At 31.7% G+C, this 20,505-nt stretch overlaps 1 protein-coding gene across 2 annotated transcripts in view; it reads left to right on the top strand.

The window, feature by feature from the left end:
• LOC145694546 (syntaxin-1A-like) overlaps positions 1 to 15,576 on the top strand; it is a 145,565-nt gene extending 129,989 nt beyond the window's left edge. Inside the window, exon 9 of one of the 2 annotated variants that reach the window (XM_081770863.1) lies at positions 1,481 to 15,576. In XM_081770863.1, the coding sequence (XP_081626989.1) occupies positions 1,481 to 1,651 (171 nt within the window). In that variant the 3' untranslated portion in view covers positions 1,652 to 15,576. The remainder of the gene's footprint in view (positions 1 to 1,480) is intronic. The other variant, XM_081770864.1, reaches the window with a different exon arrangement.
• Positions 15,577 to 20,505: the final 4,929 nt, after the last annotated feature.

Genomic DNA, 20,505 nt, shown 5'->3' with positions numbered 1-20,505 from the left:
CAAAGGTATACTCCATACATATTCTTGTAATTACTCTCCTTTCAGCCTATAAAATCATGCTTCATGCTTCTCCTCTGTAATCACCACTTTTATGTACAGATATGAAATAGTGCTAGGTTGATGGCAGTTTACACTGGAAGGATTACTCATATATGAAAGATCAAATATGAAATGAAAAAAAAAAGTTTCAGTTTAAGGTCCCACCATTATGCTTTTTGGCTAAAGGAGGCGGATGATGAAAGCGAAAGCAAGTGAATGATGATGGAAAAATTGGTGTAATGAGAGAGTGGGACGAAACAAAAGTACCATAAGAAAACTCACGGACGTGATATTGTCCGCCACAAATTAACTTGAACCGGAAACCGAACTCGAGATGCCCTATATCAGAAGTAAGCGCTCTATCACTGAGCCACCCTGTCCCCTACTCATACCAAGTAGTCTAAATGAATTAGCTAAATAAAGAAAAAAATGTCCCTGGGAGAACACACTAGTCTCTTAAACAATTAAATTGATGGAAATATCAGACTGATCGGTACACAAACCGCAAGAGAAAAAACAAAAAAAGTTTATACAATGATCTTACCTAAGCCGAGAATGGGCTACCAGTAATATCGAATAATTGTGATCATGAAGTACATTCAACTTTAATCAGTCTAGTTTCACTATTATAAGTATAGAATAGATGATTCGACACAAATCTAGTTCATTGCATTTGTTAAATGTTAAAAACAAAATAAATAAATAGAAATAGAAAATAAGATTCTGGAATTAAATCAGATATCCCTAAAATGCTATGATAATTACGTCTCTCCTTAATTTCCATAAATTCCTCAATCTAAGGAGAAACACCGTATTCTCTGAAATTCATTCATTTTTAAGATTAAAAAAGTAAGGAATGCATTCTATTTTTTCTTTGTTTCGGAGGTGAATGGGACGAAAAAATACGATTTTTTTAAAAAATACATTTATATGACAGTATTTGTTTGAGTAAACTCTGAGTACACAACGTGTCAATCAGCAATGAACAATGTTAAAGGTTCGGAGAACAAAACGCATTCAATTTTGACAATAAGGGACTATAAATAGAAGTCATTCTTTTTACGTAAAAGAAAATGAACAGAACAACATTTCTTTCTGTAGGTACTTTTAGTGTATCGTGCACATAAGTAAGTTTCGCAATTTTGTGATTAATGAAAGTGTAATATAAATTCTGTTCTGCATACAATAGGCGTTGCGTAGCAATACAGCTTTTCTACGTCTGAAAGTGAATTTCTCATACCACAGTGCAAAATAAATATTCACTGTGAAGCAAACAATCAATTTGAAACTTAACTGAATATGTCGAGTAACACCATGAATAACTATCAAGTAAGTATTTCAAGAAACCACAAATGGATTTGAAACTTGAAAAATATATACTGTATATCAATCATCCTTACATATTATTTCTCTCTTTTTTTCTTTCTTTTTCAAATTTTAGGCCAATGTTGGTCATGTACTGGAGAAGGAAGAGCGTGTTCCAGACATTCCTGTCTTCACAAGAAATACTACTTTGTTCAAAAGACTTCCTAGATGTCTCTGCATGCAAGTAGAAGATTTGTTTCTGTGTTCTTATATTGCTGAGTTGTGTGACTTCGTGACAGCTTCGTAGGAGACGGAAACTGCTGTTTGTGTGTTCTTGTCCTGACCCCCTTGCCACGAAACAAAAAAAATAAGGGAAACAAATACAGAAAGTGTAGAAAAGAAATAAAACGGAAGATTTTTAGGAATGATAAAAGTAAATATAGAATAAAATGAACAGCAAGAGTCAAAGTGGCAGGGAAGATGATTAGATTGACATGTTCATGTAACAATACATATATTATCCCCCTTTTAATGCCTCTATTATATAGTGTTTTTCGTGTGAGCAAATAATAATATTGAGAACAATATATTGTATAATTTAAAAGAAAAACAGTGATATTTGCGTGTGTGTTTGGGAGGGAGTGAGTGATGGATGAAATTCACAATAAAGAAGATGACGACAAGATTAATATATATATACATACATGTATCTATAAATAAATATATTAAAATACATGCAGAAGATATGAAAAAGTATAAGGGTTCCAGTAAGAAAGATAAGATATATATATATCTAAAAGTATATATATACATATAAACATATTTCCACTTTTCTTGTCATGTCCATCATATCATTACTGCTGATGCAAATCCAGAAGTGTTCTATTGCTTGCGTTTTAGAGGCAAGCATGCAAAAAAGAGACAGTATTATAATCCCCATGTAATCATAGTAAATGTGAAATACATATTATATATAATACACAATATATAATATATATAAATACATATATATATGTGTGTATTACAGCTTTGTCTTGCATACGAAATTCTATTCTTCATTGTGACATGTGATCTCAAATTTAAAAGAAAAGTGCAGCTTCCCTAATACTATTATAATCTTAATACCAATAATGTGTAACAATGTTAACCAAGGTTTTATCTCATTTCAATTTTTGCAAGAGTTTTTATTTCTTAAGCCAAAGCGTTGTATGTTGAAATTGTATTTCTATAAAAAGAATTAAATATGAGTTTTACATGTTAAGAAAGTGTTTGAACATAACTTATTTGTAATAACAGTAAAAAAAAAAAAACTTTTTTTTTGTTTTACCATCTTTGCATAGCAATAACCAGAAAAAGCAATGTTTATTAGGTATGTGATATAACGATAGTTATACAATGTTGGTTTTTGTGATTGGTTTGTTAACAACTGTAAAATACTGTTAGTATGTTTAAAATGATTAAGAAATATTTGTTAAAAAATAAAACTGGTTAAAAATGAAGAAACAAGCTTTTATAGGTTAAATAATACAATTTATTGTTAATGAGAGAAAAAAAAAGTTTGTAGAAAATGTATATAATATTTTTAAATGCAAAGTGTTACATAGGTTGAAGACTTTTCACTCTTTTCTAATGCTTTAATTGATAAATATATATAATATATATCTAATGTAGAAGATGGGTAAATTTTGAGAGTATTTATCCGTTTGTGTATTACCAAAATTTTTTCCATTTCTTTTAGCTTATCAATTTTCATCTTAAAATTTTAGGGGCAATTTTAATTACGTAAAATTAATTTGTTTTCATATTAATAAAAAATTTAATAAGATCAATTTGTTAAGTGTAACGCTGTGCTGCAAGTTCTCACTTTTTAAACTCATTAAATGTAATATGTTTCTATGTGTTTCCAAACTATTAATAAGAAAAAAAACAGCTTTATAATTCAAAATGATAAAGAAGACATCAATACTATTTTCATGTGTAGAATTGTAGAATTTTAGACGTACCATGTGAGATGAAATTAAGGCAAGACAAAAAAATAAAAACAAAGGAAATTTTAAAAAAATTGAGATGGTAAGACAACTTTTGTATTGTTAAAAGTTATTAACAAAGGGAGCACAATCAACTTCCTGTGAGATGTAGGCCTAATATATACATATGTTTTACGTAGTATTGTTAGTATACTTGAGATATTGTTTCATCTATCTCCTAGTTATATACTTTGATTATTTCTACTAAATACGTTCTACTTTTGTAACCCCCTTCCTTTTATGAAGCACAATGGAATTGGTTTACCTACAGATTGCAACGTGTGTGTGTCTCTGGCTGTGAAACAATGAATAAAAAGAAGTTATCATTTCCTTCCGTTTACTATTGCTAATAGAATTTTAAACAAACCATGAAATGATTATTAAATAGGCACTCAAAACGAGATAATCAGAATGAGGACACATTAAGTTGAATAAAATTGGTAGTTATATAATCCAGTCTTAGTGAATCATTAATATATTACGTTTTTAATAAGAATACATAGTTCCTAGCTTTTGAACACGAAAGGGTTTTGGAAACCAGCCATTCCGTATTATTGTAATGTAACTAATGTATACATCTTCAAACGTTTTACGCGACAATGATTGTTAAATGATAACTGCACCTGAATAGAGGAGTTTATATATACGAGGAGCAGTCGAAATTATAACTATTTATGACCACAATATAGGTACACATTCACTTAATCGCTTTCAAAATAGGATTTTTGAGAACTATTTACGGTATTACCACAATATAGGTACACATTCACTTAATCGCCTTCAAAATAGGATTCTTGGGAACTATTTATTACCACAATATAGGTACACATTCACTTAATCGCCTTCAAAATAGGATTCTTGGGAACTATTTATTACCACAATATAGGTACACATTCACTTAATCGCCTTCAAAATAGGCTCTTTGAAAACACATACACTTGTTTCACCGATCCTGCCATTGGTGGAAATAAAGTTGAAAGTCCTGTTTTGGTATGTTCCAAAGTTCGCCGTCGCGTTGGTTTGGATGTCTTCTATGGTGGCAAAAGAGCTTCGCAGAATCGAACATTCCCCTCCTCTACCAGCATTCATACTCACCTGATTTAGCACCAGCGGATTTCTATCTCTTCCTCAAGATCAAAAAGGGCCTCAAAGATAACCATTTTGCCACCGTAGAAGACATCAAGACCAACGCGACGACTGAACTTCGGAACATACCAAAACATGACTTTCAACGTTGTTTCCAGCAATGGCAGGAGCGGCGGAACAGTGTTTGTGTTCTCAAGGAGCCTATTTTGAAAGCGATTAAGTGAATATGTGCCTATATTGTGGTTACAACGAAATTCCGGGAACTTTCTGACTGCTCCTCGTATTACCACTTTTAATACATCTTTTCCAAACGTTTGTCTTCTCTTCCACATACATCAAACACGCACATAGTAATGTTCCTTAGAAATATTTATTTACATTTAAAATTCTATTTATTTAATAAAAAAATGTATTATTTGAACTACAGTAGAACAAGTCTTCCTTTATCATAATTTCTCTTGTTGTTCTTTTATAAAAGGATGATAGATTACGATTAAGAAATATTTTCTTTTATTGAAAGACTAATATTAATATACATCTATATTATCATCAGTATAAAATTAACTAAACAAGATATATATCTTGAGCATTCTTGCTAGTATTTTTATTAATATATTAAATACTAATTTAAACAAATTAAGTATTGTGTTATTATTATTTACATTACAAAATTTATATTTTGTACTCACGCTTATTTATTCCATTTATAAGTTTATAACACACACTTTAACCAATTATTTCCATACAAGAAAATTAATAATTTTATCTTCCTTAACAGACACAAGCTACTGAATATCAAAAACAAGAAAGTTAGTTTACTAAAATATGAATCAAAATATGTTTCGGAGAACTAGGAATTGACCTTTTTTTTCTTCACTAACTCTACGCTTCTCTAGAAATGCTTTGTATTTTATCCGATTTTGGATCATATCAAATGCATGAAGTTCAACTAGACTTCCCGATGGTCTAGTGGCTATCGCGTGCGCCTTTGGTTTACGTGATCTTAAGTTCAATTCCTGGTGGGAGAGCACAAAAAAATTAATTTCTCAATTACCCACTTTCATTAACTATTCGTCTACTTTAGCCGAAAGGGCATAACTATATATATATATATATTGAATAGCCTTTATACGAGTTCCAACGAGCAAAAAATGAACAACTGAAAATATTAATATTTTGACCCGATTCGTGACGTGTCTTCGGCGTATGCCCCATAATTAAAACGTGAACAAATAAAGAACCTACATAACAAAGTAAAAATGAATCATTTGGGTGTTAGAAGATATATTCAGGATATAATGTAATTCAGGAATAAATATAAAAATTCAGAAAAACACATAGTGAAACTCTATTCAAACACATTAGAGTTGTTTTTGTAAGATAACCTTTGTACAGTCATATTTAAAACCATTGTAACTAAGAATTTTAAATTAATTTCTACAAAAAAATCTTAATCTGTACTCTTATAATGGCACAACTTAATTTAGAGATTATAGTTATTTAAAATATGATGGCAAAGAAACTATTACCACCTTTCTCTGACTGATTTGCCTCTGGTGCAGGAGACCTGGGTTTAATTCCTGGTGGGATCTCACATTGTTCAGATTCTACATTAAGCTATAAAACCATATCTCATATATACATCGCTGTTGCTGAAAAGGAATGCTAAACTGCAAACGAAATTTTTGTATCCCTAAACAAAATTTCCACATCACTGTGATATATCCTGTAATACACACAGGAATTTATACAGTATTTCCAGAACTAACTTTAGAAATGAATCATTATAAAAATAGGGTAGAGTTACAATTAAAGTGATTTCAGTAAAGACAAACTAAGTGAGGAAAAAACTAAATTCTATCCTCTGTTGTTCCGTGGTGGCCATGGACTGAATATGGAAGAAAAATAAATATTAAGTAAAGTTAAAGTATCACGTGTAACGACAAAGAGAGAACACTATATATCTCTTCTGGATAACTTTAATTCTGAACTAATGTTATTTTAGAGAAAGTTCTTTAATTTTTGTAACAGGTAAATTATTAATATTGTTACTTCTGTTATAGTCTGTTTTAGTAAATGTTTAAGGATAAAGATTTTATCAAGCATTTATTAATTAAAATATCTAATTGATCAAAAATCTATTTAAGCGTATACAGGGTGTTTCAAAACAACACTGAGAACGTTTGGGAGAAGATTCCTGACACCAAGATAAGACAAAAAGTATAGACCAACCTGGATGCACAAACGCTTCCTTTCGGAGTTATAGGTTGGCGAAAACATACAAAAAATGAACTTTTAAGGTTCATAGCTCCAAAACTATGGAACTTACCGTAGTTGGGTCAAGACTTCACTTAGGAAATAATATGTGCGCTATCCAAAAATACATGTTTCAGACTCCTAAGGTACTCACACAATAATTTTTATAGAGTTTGGCTATGGGTATTGAAGTACATACCAAATACCTCTAAAAATATTGCGGAAGTACAGCAGGATTCTGAAACATAGATATTTGAATAGGGCACATACTAGTTCCTAAGTGAAGTCTTGATCCGACTACAGTAGGTCCCATAGTTTTGAAGCTATGGACCATTAAAGTTCATTTTTTTTTTTCATGTTTTCGGCATCCTTTAACTCCGAAAGGATGCATTTGTGCACCCAGGTTGGTCTATTCTTTTTGTCTTATCTTGGTGTCAGGAATCACCTCCCAAACGTTGTCGGTGTTGTTTTGAAACACCCTGTATAAACATTTAGCCATTGCTGCTCTCTAAAATAAACTAACAAAAGAAGCTAACGAATTTACACACACACACACACACACACACACACATACATACGCCGGAAACAAAATCTAATTAATAACATATCAGTTTTCGATTTGCTATATACTTATCTGTAAAACTATGAACATAATTTAGATAATCAACTTAATGTGTCCTTTACCAAGCACAAATAATTTTTATACATACGTATGTTGTAAGTTAGTTGATTAGTCACTTAGTATTTAGATATAGTTCCATTTGTAAAATTTGCTTTTTGCCATGTTAAGTGAACAATTTTTGGTAGTCACATATTGTTACGTTGTTCTTTTTGTATAAATACATACATATATACACTTGTATCTATAGAACACACCAATTAAGAATTTGTAAAAAAAAATAGTGTTATTACTAAGTGTTTCAGTGTCACAGGTAGTCGGTTCTCTTATGGTTGTATTATATACGTATGTTTTATGGGCTAACTCTTTCCACTTCTTTGAGTAATGACAAAATGAATGACGATTTCATAGGAACATAACAGTAACATAGCATTCTCATAAAATGTACGTAAGAAAAACAAAAATAAATAATGTGCGGAGCAAAGACGTGAAAGGCAATTATTGCTAAAAAAAATGAGAAGAAATTAAAATAAATCTTTAAAATATAACGATAATTCTAATAAGATAATTATTAAAGTACATGATTGCGTTCATAATATGATCTAAAGATATGAACCTGTGATAGAAATATTAAAATATAGTACTTACAACAAACTATTTAAGATCATTTAAATTTTGTAACATAACGTATACTAGTGTCCCATTCTTAAATTCTTCATAACGTCTTACGCACGAAAATTCGAACACGAAAACAATTTTCAAAGATATTTTTACTTAAACTTTGTACGTATTCAATCCTTATAAAAACAGCAATATTAAAATGACCATAATTAGCTTAAACCTTTCTGGTTGTCACTATATTCGAAAAAAACATCGTGTTTTGTTTTGTTTTTACTTTAACGTCCCACCGATGCTACGGAGATGGCTGTGTTGTTTAGAAAACCACGCTCCAAACAAGGATTCTTATAAACATATTCTATGGTATGATTTCCAAGAAAAATATGTTGTGCATACAAGGTTAAACATCATTATATAGTGTTATTTAAAAAGGGCGCTGGTTTTGTTACATCAATTTATGTTACATCAAAACAGACTAACAATATTCATAAGCATGTTCATCATATATATATATTCCGATTTCGGGTACGGTGAATGACGTCAGGCATATGATTTCCCCTACTGCGCTGGCATGCAATAGCTCTGTTCGTGAAATTCGCTGAGACTGCCTGACAAGTTTCCACTTGAATTTCGCCGACAACTCATCGAATTTCTTCCTTTAATTCACGGATGGAACGGGGTTTATTGAACCCATTTCAATAACTTTTTCATAAGTCTGCGAACTGTTGATTCATAGGTGCATCATTTCGCTCTAGAACCGTGCGAAGTCACCTGATAGTTGCTGCATAACTTTCTCCGTTCTGATAAAAAAAAAAAAAATTACAATAGGTGCACGTTGCGCTACAGTAAATTGCTCCATGGCAAGACACAGACTGATGAAATGCGAGAAATTCAGAATAAGGCGACAATCGGAATGTTTGTGGGTAGAACAGCAATACAAAAGAATGTTAGCAACCGAAAAACAAGAAGTTGCCAGACGATTCAAAACCAACGCGCTTTTTGTATATCCCTTTATAATACGACAAACCGTTAAAGTATCATTTGAAATATGACTTAAAATTCGTCATCAACAAATGTTGGTAGCATACTACGTCTAACTTTTAACAGTCGACTAAATGACAAAGTACATACACTCATGAAACCTCATGTCTGTAAATCCTATTTTTTTTAACGCAAGAAGTTTCACACAAAAATTCAGAAGACTCGATATTGACAAAATAGTATTTCTTCATATTAAATAAAACAAGATAATGACATTATAATGTTAAACATTGGAATATAATGAGCAATCACTAAATAAAGAATATACGAACTTAGGTCTCTTTATTGGTCCGCATGACCAATGTATTCATCATTTGCTTTATCAAAGTGAATGAAAAGAAACTAATTTGCACATTAATAATAAAGAACGAAACAAAACACACTAAAATTAAATCATTAAAAGTAAGTGTAATATTGTTATTGAACTGTAGACTATATGTTGAGTAGATTATTAAAAACTTACTTTACATGAATTATTTTCTTTAATGAAAAATACTGTTCTAATGTATGTTGCTTAAATCACTAAGAAAAAAGGAATTTTCTTACCAAACCAAATTTGTTATAATCTTTTTTATAGGAAAACAATAAACAATGCACGAAACAACGGTGATTTCAACGTAACAGATTCTGAGATATTATTGATGTAGAAACAAACGCAACAGTGAATAATTATCAATAAAGTTTAAATTCTACTAACGGTAACCAACAATACGAATTTGACTAAATATCTTATCCACTCGTGGAAAATCTATCAAAAAGTTGAGTTACATAACTATGTTTACGTGTGTGAACTTATGAAATATTACGAGAAGTCCATTCCTTTTTATAGGACTATGCTCGACCCAGGGAGATTGGTCCTAGGAAGCAGCTGGTTTTATTATCTGGTTAGTCCTATTAACCAATGGTCCCACAAAACTACTACATCTGGGTCCTATTAACCGATGGTCCTATAAAAGTTTGCTGAGTCCGATTCTATTATCCGACTGGTCCTATTAACTGGCGGTCCCAAGAAATTTCCCTATATTTGGTACTATTAAATCGATGGACCCATAAAATTTTACTACGTCTGGTTCTATTAACCAATGGTTTTACAAAATTTTACTATGTCTGACTCTATTATACAGCTAGTTCTATTAGCCAGTGTTTGTATAAAAAATCTACTATGTCTGGCTGTATTATCCCGATAGTCCTATTAATTGGTGGTCCCAAAAATTTTACTGTGTCTGGTTCTATTAAACGTTATACACCGTATTCATTCTAATGGTTAATTGAAAGAGCTAGGACGGATTTAATTACGACTTGTAAACCAACATTTCTATAAATTTGAGGAATTATATATTCCAATGTAATCGCGGAATACAGACATATAGTCAAACGAGAATGTATGGTATAGAGAGAGTAAATATTTTTTTTTTTTTTTTTTTACTGACGAGTAATTATCTGTTTTTTACATTATAATTTTTCTTGTCTATAAACAGGGTGTCCATAAAATTTGGCGAAGAAAAATCCCTGACTTTTCCTGATTTTCCACGACTAAAGTTCCAGATTTCCCTGACTATTGAATATTTTTTTTTAAAAAAAGAAAAAGAAATCCCAGCCTCCACCTTCCTCATAACTGGCCTTGTGCTCTCTCCGCTTCTGTTTCTTTCTTTTTACAATTTTCTTTAACCCAAAAGATGTAAATTTAAAAACATATGCATTAGGCCGATATTACACTTACTATTTCATAAATTTAATAACCGAACAAAGGACCTAAATAGTTTTTTCCCTGACTTTCCCTGACTAATCTGCCATTTCCCTGATACATTTTTACTTCCCTGACTTTCCAGAATATGGACACCCTGTATAAAGGAAAAGGCGTTACATAGACTTTCTCTAACTTTAATGAGAAAAAAACAGAGGAAGCATTAAAAATAAATGAGCGGTTTTAATTGCCTTGACACAATTTGACTCTTATTAAAAACATATTAAGAATTTTTTTAAAAAACAATCAATATTATATCCAATCAATATATCCAAAAGTCAATATATATATATATATATATATATATATATATATATATATATATATATATATACTGGAATAATGGCTCCCAACCAATGTATCGCGCAATCACATAGGGTGTGTCGCGAAATTTTAGAATGTAGAAATCATGAAGAATATAATTAGTTAAAATTAATTTTTGAGACTGACCATACCAATCAACGCTTTCAGCGGCAGCAATGCTCAGTCACTTCTTTATAGAAACTTATACGCTTACAGCACTCTAATCTGAATTATTATTAATAAATAAATAAATAAATAAAAAATCAAACAACCGTTCGCGATGACGTGCGCAACCAGTAAATTGAGTTCCCAGTCAAAAAAAGGTTTAGAACAACTATACTAGAATATAATCAGAAAAATAATATAACCATCAATATACTGAGTCAGAGTTTTTTGTAATATATTTGTTACCGTAAAAATAGGAAAATTCAGTTAATGTTAACACAACTAAATATAAATTAACATCTCTATATACTCAAAAACTTCAATTAAGGTTGTATTAAGTAAGGATAAGATACGGTAGATTACCTAGGTTTTTTTTTTTTTTTTTTTTTTTACGTAAAATAAAATTAGGGATTTCGAAGAAATGTTGGTTACCTAAGAAGATTAGCTGATCAACTTAATCTACCCTAACCTAAGATCATCTACACAGAAATCATTAAATAATTTTCCAATTAATCTAATTAATTGTTAGGACAGAGTAAATTAAGTTTTAGGTAAAAATGGAAATAAAGGTTCTGAAGAAATGTTCAATCCTGAAATTTCCTATTTTGTTGGTAGCATATTGATTTGTTCACTTTAAACAGATGTTATAAAATTACTAAAATAAAATATCAGAATTAGGCAACTGAACAGAGGAAATTGAAAGCAGCTTACACTTGAAATTTTAAAGCAATGAAAAATTTAATTATTGCAACTTCAGTTATTTGCGTTTCATTATAGATTATTACAATTTTAAATAGGAACAAATTATAACAATGAAAAAAAATATTTAAAACTTATGAGTCATTAAAACTATAATAAAATTCTCAATATATTTAAAGAGAAAATCTTTATTTAAATATAATTTGCTGTTACATGATATAAAATATTAAATGTGTCAATTTCTGTTTTTATTATACATTAAAATCTAAATTTTTTAATGAATATATGTGCCAAGGAAAAAGAAATACCAATACACCAAATAATAAGTATAAAGTAAACATGATTTTCATGTTTATCCAACGAAATTATGTCAATATGCACTTGTTATTATGAGCTGTGATAAAAGTAGCCCATTATTTTAACACATAACCAATGTGAAAACACAATTTTCCAGGAGTAATAATTCAGACACATTTGATATTTTCATTTTGTTATAGAGTGGAAAGAGTTACTTGTGGTCTTCTTTATTATTATTATTGGTGTAATTTAGAATTCTTGGTGCCTGTTAAAACTGGTATGTTTTGAAATGACAACGAATTCGGGTTTGTCTTTGCAACTATCCCTTAACACTCATTTCGAATGTTTAACAATTTGGCCCATTTTCTTCGTGTTTAAGAACAAAAATGGGTGCTAAATTTCCGTCGGTACCTGTCATTGCACTTTACAAACAGTTAAATCACCATCTTTAATTTGATGTACGATGGAAAAAAAAAGTTAACAGGACAAAATTGGGTATAAGGGTATAATCAGAACAAAAATAACCTATATAATTAAATTTATGGAGGCCGTACTCAGAAGAGAAAGGTTATACTCAGCCGGAACCAAGTATGGTCCCGGGTGTAATTGCTGTGGGGCGGGAGGCGTACTTACCTTGGATATAAACCAAAGTTAATTCGAATTTTACTTTTAAAAATATTACATCCCGTTTCGTGTAGTTTCGGTGCTGAAGAGGGACGTAAATTCAAGTAAACCCGACCACTCCGCCCCCCCCCCCAAAAAAATAAAGAAAGAAACCAAGAACGCTTTCCGTAGAAACTTAAAATGTCATTTTAGTCAATCATATGAGAGTTTCAATATGATAATTAATCTCATTTCAATGTTCTCTCTGAGTACGGACCTCGATGTCAACACATCAAAACTTTCGGAACAAATATATATATGCATTTTTTTTTTCATTATTACTGTGTGTACGAGCATATCCACAGTCACAACAAAAATATAGTAAACAAACATTATCACATATATATATTAAATAAACATTTAGTGTTAAGCGGTTTACTCGATTAGAAATTAGGCTAAAGTGGATTTATGATTATGATAAACTCTAGAAAATTGAGTCATAACTAAAGTAACAAGAACAATGTTTACCGTAACTAAAAAGAAAGAAATTTTTTTGACTCATTCTGCGATATCATTTATGTTAAGTACTTGGTTTGTTCCCTTTTACATATAATGAAATGTATATTTGAATCAAGAACAAAAATGTAAGAAAATAACATTTGTTTTGCATTTAATTATTAACTTATCCGAAACAAAAAAATGATCAGACGTTCCATCAGCAATAAATAATTTAAGGTGATATACATCTAAATATGATGTTCAATATCTATATCTTCCTCTTAGATATAAGGTGCCAATACTTGTATTAGCAAGACAAAGTGTATAAATGTGAATTTCTAACATGAATATATTAAAGAAAAAGGACGGCATTCATGTTGACCGCACATATAACAATCACGAAATTGTAACGTATATAATTCTAATGTATGTTCTGTTTCCTTACATTGTAACGTGCAACAATAAACTGCTTGCTGTGATGTTACAAGAATATTATGTTAATACAAAGTATTTCTTATTATAAATACCAAAAGAAATTTAACTTCACGAATCCCATATTACTATACTTTCAAAAGGATTATGTTATTCTTTTAGAAAAATATTATTCTGAAAAGTTATACTGAAGAATCTAAGGTATTATATGAATATTTAAAGCATGGATGAAGAACAAACTTCAATCAAAAATTTGTTCACATATTTCTATCAAGAGAATTCTAAAATCCTAGCCGGAAACGCCATCTCTTTGCAATGAATTATAGGATATCGCAAAACAGGAAGTCACTGAGTATTACATAATAAGAAATTTTGCGATATAGTATATTTATTTGAGAATCTCCATATTGTAGTTTTTTTTCTACGCTTATTTTGAAAGCTTAATTTCTGAAGAATATTATGTTTATAATAATGATTTTACACTTTATTACTTTTCATAGCTGAATCTGAAGTCACAATTTTATGTTCTCAATTAGCATGTTACAGAATTCAGGAGTAAATAAAGCAAAAAAATAAAGTGATATACTTTGATCTATTTTCTATTAAAGTAGTACGTTAAGTCTTACTCTATTCTCATAGTTAATGTTTTTTAAGTCAGCGAAAATTAAGATTTATATATTCACAACATTAAATACATGAATTAAAATTGGAAAGAATCTTCAATATTTCTTTCTTAACAGGAAGAAACCTGAAAATTTTAAAACAAACAGAAACAAATTACACGTATAAATTATTCTCAAGATGTATACATATTTATTTATACAATAGCCATAAAATAGTCAATTTTGTTTACACCCATAAAAGTTAATGCGATCTGGCTTTTTAGTGATCGTTTTCTTGGTGTAATCTCTCATCATATTATTTATGTATAAAGTGGCCACAAAGTTTAGTTACCCTTGAAAATAAGTAACATAAACCACTAAACATTTGTAAATAACTACACGGACAGAACAGAATGACATGAACAACAATGCTTTCGAGAAGTTTTATGTAGATAGGAAGCATTAAGTGTCCAAGGGATCAATCTGTTGAACGTCATTCTCATTACAAAATACGTCGCCACGTTCGGTGCGAAATTTTGCGGAGCATTGCAGGTGTAATTTGAGTGAAAACTTGTTTCACAGCTTCTTTCAGTTCGGCAGTGGCATCGTAACGGTTTTGTGCAACGATGTCCTTTATGAACCACACACATAGCGCATTATCACAGGTGGTGAGGTCTGAGCTTCGCGGTGGCCAGGCAAGTGGTGCGGGTAGGTCTGGACTACCACGACCAACCCAACGCCCAGGAAAGACTTCCGTAAGATATTCGCGTACGGCGAGGGCATAATGGGCAGGTGCCCCATCATGCTGAAACCAACATGTCGCTTTGATTCCGTGCACCTCCAAGAGAGAAACAAAACACTTCTGTAACATGTCCTGGTTATCGCTAGTGATTCACAATACCATCGGAAAAGAACGGCCCAAACACGAATCTGCTCTCTACGCCTGCCCATATTATCACATACGGGGAATTCTGTTCCAACTTCTCATAAAAGTGTGGTTTGTCCTTGGACCTAAAGGCCACATTGCGTGCTCAGTAACGGGAAAACTTACATTAGCATTTATCACGGGATAACGGGACTATGTGGCCACTCTGTACAACCTCATTTAATTAGATATTAGGTATTGTTTTCAAAACTTCTAATGTTAATAGAAAATAATCTAACTTTAATGGATGAAAATATTAGATAAATCTCAATGATTTCACAAGGTTTGCAGGCACACTTAAAAAAAAGAAAAAGAAAAGAAAAGGTGATACTAATAATACTGAACCTTACACAAACTATATAGTAGTTAGTTAAACAGTTTATGTTTACGGTTACCAAGTTAATATTGTAATTTAGAATTGGAATTACCCTAACTATTGTATTAAACATAGTCTAATTATATTAACAAATACATACATACAATATAAAGTATGCAAATAACATCTCGCATTTCTGTGATAATAGCTATATCAATTTTACTGCTGCAATTAATCAGAATAAAAACGAACCACTTGGCTTGAAGGGTACAGGACAAACAAAATGGTCAAATTATTTCCTCATTTTTGAAATATAAAATTGGAATTTGCATTTGGTTTGTAACCCTTCCAACAAATTAAAAAAGGCCAGGCAAATCCAGAGAGAATTGCTTTGAAGGCTTTTTGACTTGATTAATAAGACGATGGATTGCCCTCTCTCACTCATGTGTTGTGATCGTTTTTATAGTAGCGAATTCCATTTTTGTCTTTTCTGTGTAGTGTTCAACTCTCGCCACAAGATGACACTACAATGCAACGCCTTGTGTAGTAATTTAAAAAAAAAAATAAATGTGTGTGATTTTTTCTTCTTGTACATAAGTATCAACACCACTTAATGTAGTTCGAGTCAAGGATTAGACAATAATGTAAGGATTGATGTTATTTATTTTGTAGTATGTGAAAAAAATTACAGTATGTGCCCAGTGTCATCATGTGGCACACAACTAAAAATTTAGAAAAAGTTGTTTTAAAAAATTGTACATTTTGAAACTGGAAGTAAAGCTATACGAAGCTTCCAAAACGTGTGCGATATTTGTGTTTCCTTCCATATTTCACTTTTTTATCTTTTCAGACTTATTTTTGGTAGATTTTAAGTAAATTTCTTAGTATTTTTTCTTTTTTATGTATATCGTAAACAATTTTTTCATGTTCTCTGGAAAAAGAAAATAGACTGCTTAAGCTATGACCTCGTACCTGCATAGTTTTATGGTGACCTTTTTCTTTTCTTTTTTAAATCACAATGTTTATAGCACTACATACTGATGTCAACTTCTTCACTTAATTTCCTGTTCCTAATAAGTGTTGTTTAATTGTTATAAGGTAATACAAAGTTGACTCATAACCTGTTGAAGATAAGTCTTTTTCACTGCTATTTTTGTAATATTTGTTATGCCTATGAGTCTTGACTATAGTTCTGCAGCATCATTTCCGTTGGAAGAGCGAGCTGTGAAGGTACTAAAGTGGAATAAGAGCCAACACTGCCACATTTTACAAAATAACATAATCACGGTGGGACATCTTTATCCAAGTTCTCTGAATGACTGCTGAAATCCAAATACAAAATATATAAATTTTCACCGCGCCTGGCACAAGTCACTTGAATACAAGTGTTCTTGATAAACTCATGTAAAACAATTTGATTTTACCGCCCACACAGGACCAATGTTCAATCTTGATCAAAGATAACATCTGTCAAGGAAATCAACCTTCTCTTATTTTCTGTTACGCACTATAAAGTTCATTTATTTTTCAGAAACGCCCTACAAAATTCTTTTAAAGTTATTAACGACATATGTTTTAACTGAATAAATAGAAATTTTCAATGACAAGGTAGTTCATAGTCGAAAACACATTGCACAAAACAGCAATTGCACAAATAGAATAAGGAAATACATAGATATTTACACATGAAATACATGATATGATCAGAGATGACAAAAGTGCACTTCTAAATCAAACAATGCATCGTAATTGACGGAAAAGTTCTAAAAATAGAACACTTCTAATAGAATGTACGGCTGTTCAGAGAATGAATTGGGTAGCGTAATGATAAACCCATCAGAGCGGTAAGCCGGGGACGGGAGTTCGATTTGCCTATCAATCGTCCATGTTTTCACTCTTTGTGTATCATTGAATTTGCACTTGGAAACAAATTAGTGTGATTTAAAATCGGTTATTTCCTCCACTTATTAAATACAGAGTAATCCAAAAGTCAGTGTAGTAAATCATGTTCAGGGAATACATTATTAGAATATTTATATAGCCCTCTCCGTTGGTCTAGCAGCTAGCGCGTGCACCTCTGGTACACGTAGTCTTGGGCTGGATTCCCAATGTTTGAGCATTAAAAAAATTAAACGCATTACGGTGGTTCAAATACTACCTTCTACTGTTAGCTCACGTTTTATATAGCCATGTGAGAGTCAGTTCATGTCCATATAGCCACGTGAGAGCAAGTTCAGGTCTCATATAACCACATGAGACTTCGCGTCTCATATAAACATGTGTCAATTCACGTCTCATAGCCACATGAGACTCAATTCACGTTTCTTATAGCCACGTGAGAGTCAGTTCATGTCTCATAGCCACATGAGAGTCAGTTTGTCTCATATAGCCACATGAGTCAGTTCACGTCTCATATAGCTACGTAAGAACCAGTTTATGTCGGTACTGAAAAAAGAAAAATGTTAAACAACCAAGTCAAACTAAACAAGAATACTTACATGATAGAAACGTTCATAGTAAATGGTGGAAGAAACGTCCGTCCGTCACAAAGGCAAATAGGTTTACACAAGCTAGAAAACACCTTTCGTCGCATGACAAGAGTGATCTCAGCAATAAATGACACAATGTTTCTCTTTAAATGCTCTACATTTCTTGGTTTGCAATGGTAGGCCTGTTCATTTAAAAAAAAAAAAAAAAAAAAAAAAAAAGTGTAACCTTAATGGTCAAATTCCCTTGAGATTATTCTGTGCTGTAAAAAATCTCTTCTAGCTGAAGCTATAATATGACAAGTGTCTCTGTCCTGTTGAAACCATGACTATCCTTTCTGCTTTCACAATATACTGATACGCCTCAACCATCATTGTAACAAGTCGACGCCTGAATATGGCCATCAGATTCCTATTTTGTCAGAATGAAGTGGAATCTCGTAAAGGATGTGTGGGTTGCCGGTTACCCAATATCAAGCGTTATACGCGTTCGGCGCTTGGTGCAAATTAACTAAGCGTCATCCGAAAAGAAGGTGAAATCAAATCAGTTAATTCTCCGTCGCGTGAAATATCTAAATCAAACGAAGAATTGTGTCCGTATCTCTTTGTCAGATGGTTACTGATCTTGGACCTCGTGAACTTTATGCAGATAAAACCCTCCTTCCTTCCCCTCACTGATTGAGTTATCTTCAACTAGGGTAAAGGACATACTATGAAGATAATATATTGTAATGTTACTATATTGAGTAATCGCTTCAAATTGAAAATGAAATGAAATCTTTGAGTTTTACGTCCCATGGTTATGCCGGTTAGGCTAAAGGAGACGGTGATGATGAAAGATGAGTGAAATGGTGGGATGAAGAAAGTGGGAGGAAACGGGAGAACCCCGAGAAAACCCACGAGCACGATGTTTGTCCACCACAAAGTTCACTTGGCGGAGGCTGGGATCGAACCCGGGACCCCAAGCACCAGAGGTGAACGCTCTACCACTGAGCCACCGCGCCCCTGCTTCAAATTATGATGGGTATACCGACTTCTGAATCACCTTGTATAACATTGTATTCGTTATTCACACTGGTTTAGGTTTTCATTTAAAATCTATTTTTACTCTTGTACATGTTTCAATGATGATGAAATCACAGTAATTTACTTACAGTGAATTTAAAAGTAGTGAAATAACTTTTACTGTCTTCACGGGTACCTTTACACAAAAGCCCTCTTTGGTTCTGTAGGGGGCCTTAACCCCAACATCACACTGAAATCATGTTACTACGTGTTTTCGGAAGGCTATACAGAAAGAATCGAATATTAGCACATTGTGACAGCAAAGAAAGAATAGGTTGTATTGTCTGATGTGGAGGTTAAAATATGAGTGCTTCTAAGATAATTAATATACTACATATATAGTGAAATCTCCCTGCGTAGCCACCATTCACAATCGAACGAAGTAAATGTTTTAAATTTTTTCCTTAAATCGACGATAGAAGTTTGAAACACAAATACAGACGAACATTCACTTTCTTCCACATAAACTAAACAGTATAAATAAAAGAAAAAGAAAAATAACCCACATGATAATGACTGCTAGTAACCAAACATTTTACAAATCGACACACTCATAACTAATTCATAACATTAGATACATTTCTTTACAAGGGGTTTATCGTTTACGAGATAAAAGATTATGTGAAAACAGAAAATAATTATATTTATTTAGGAAAGAAAATGAGTGTACACACATTGAAAAAAATGGTAGAAAGTTACATTTAAGTCCATTGAAACAAATCAAATTGGAAAGAAAGAAAATAAATGGCTTGCAATCTATTTATTTCTGAGGTTATTTTTGTATTGATGAAAGAAAATACTTCAAAACAGTTCCAGGCTCCCATTAATACCGAAAAGTCATTGCCAAGGAAAAAGACATTACTTTCTATATGATCAATATGTAATTTACGAAGTATCATGCGACGCACCGTAACGACGAGAATAAATAATCTTTGATAAAGACAGAAAAGAGGATCACGCAAAACATTTCAATGTATGGGATATAGATAGTCACCGTTACCCCTTAATATGTTAGCGGATTGACACCATTAACGAATTTGGTCCAGATAATCGATGTAGGTATCTATTGCAAACAAACAGAATTCCAAAATATACTAAGCTACGGACATGGACTACAGATAGGCACCATTAAAGTCGCCGTTATCCATTAAGATATTAACGGATTGATCCTAGTAATGAACTTGGACGAAATAATCGCTTCAGTTATCATTCAAAAAAGAACAGAATTCCAAAATTCACTTACATGTACGAGATATGGGCTATAGATACCCACCATTAAAGTTGCCGTTATCCGTTAATATGTTAATGGATTGACTTCATGAATAGACTTAACCAAGAAAGTCGCTCTAGCTATCTATTGTAAAAAAAAAAAAAAAATA

Source organism: Thermobia domestica, chromosome 9 (genome assembly GCF_964235325.1).
Source record: "Thermobia domestica chromosome 9, izTheDome1.hap1.1, whole genome shotgun sequence".
Taxonomy (NCBI): Eukaryota; Metazoa; Arthropoda; class Insecta; order Zygentoma; family Lepismatidae; genus Thermobia; species Thermobia domestica.
This window is presented reverse-complemented; position numbering and strand designations above follow the sequence as displayed.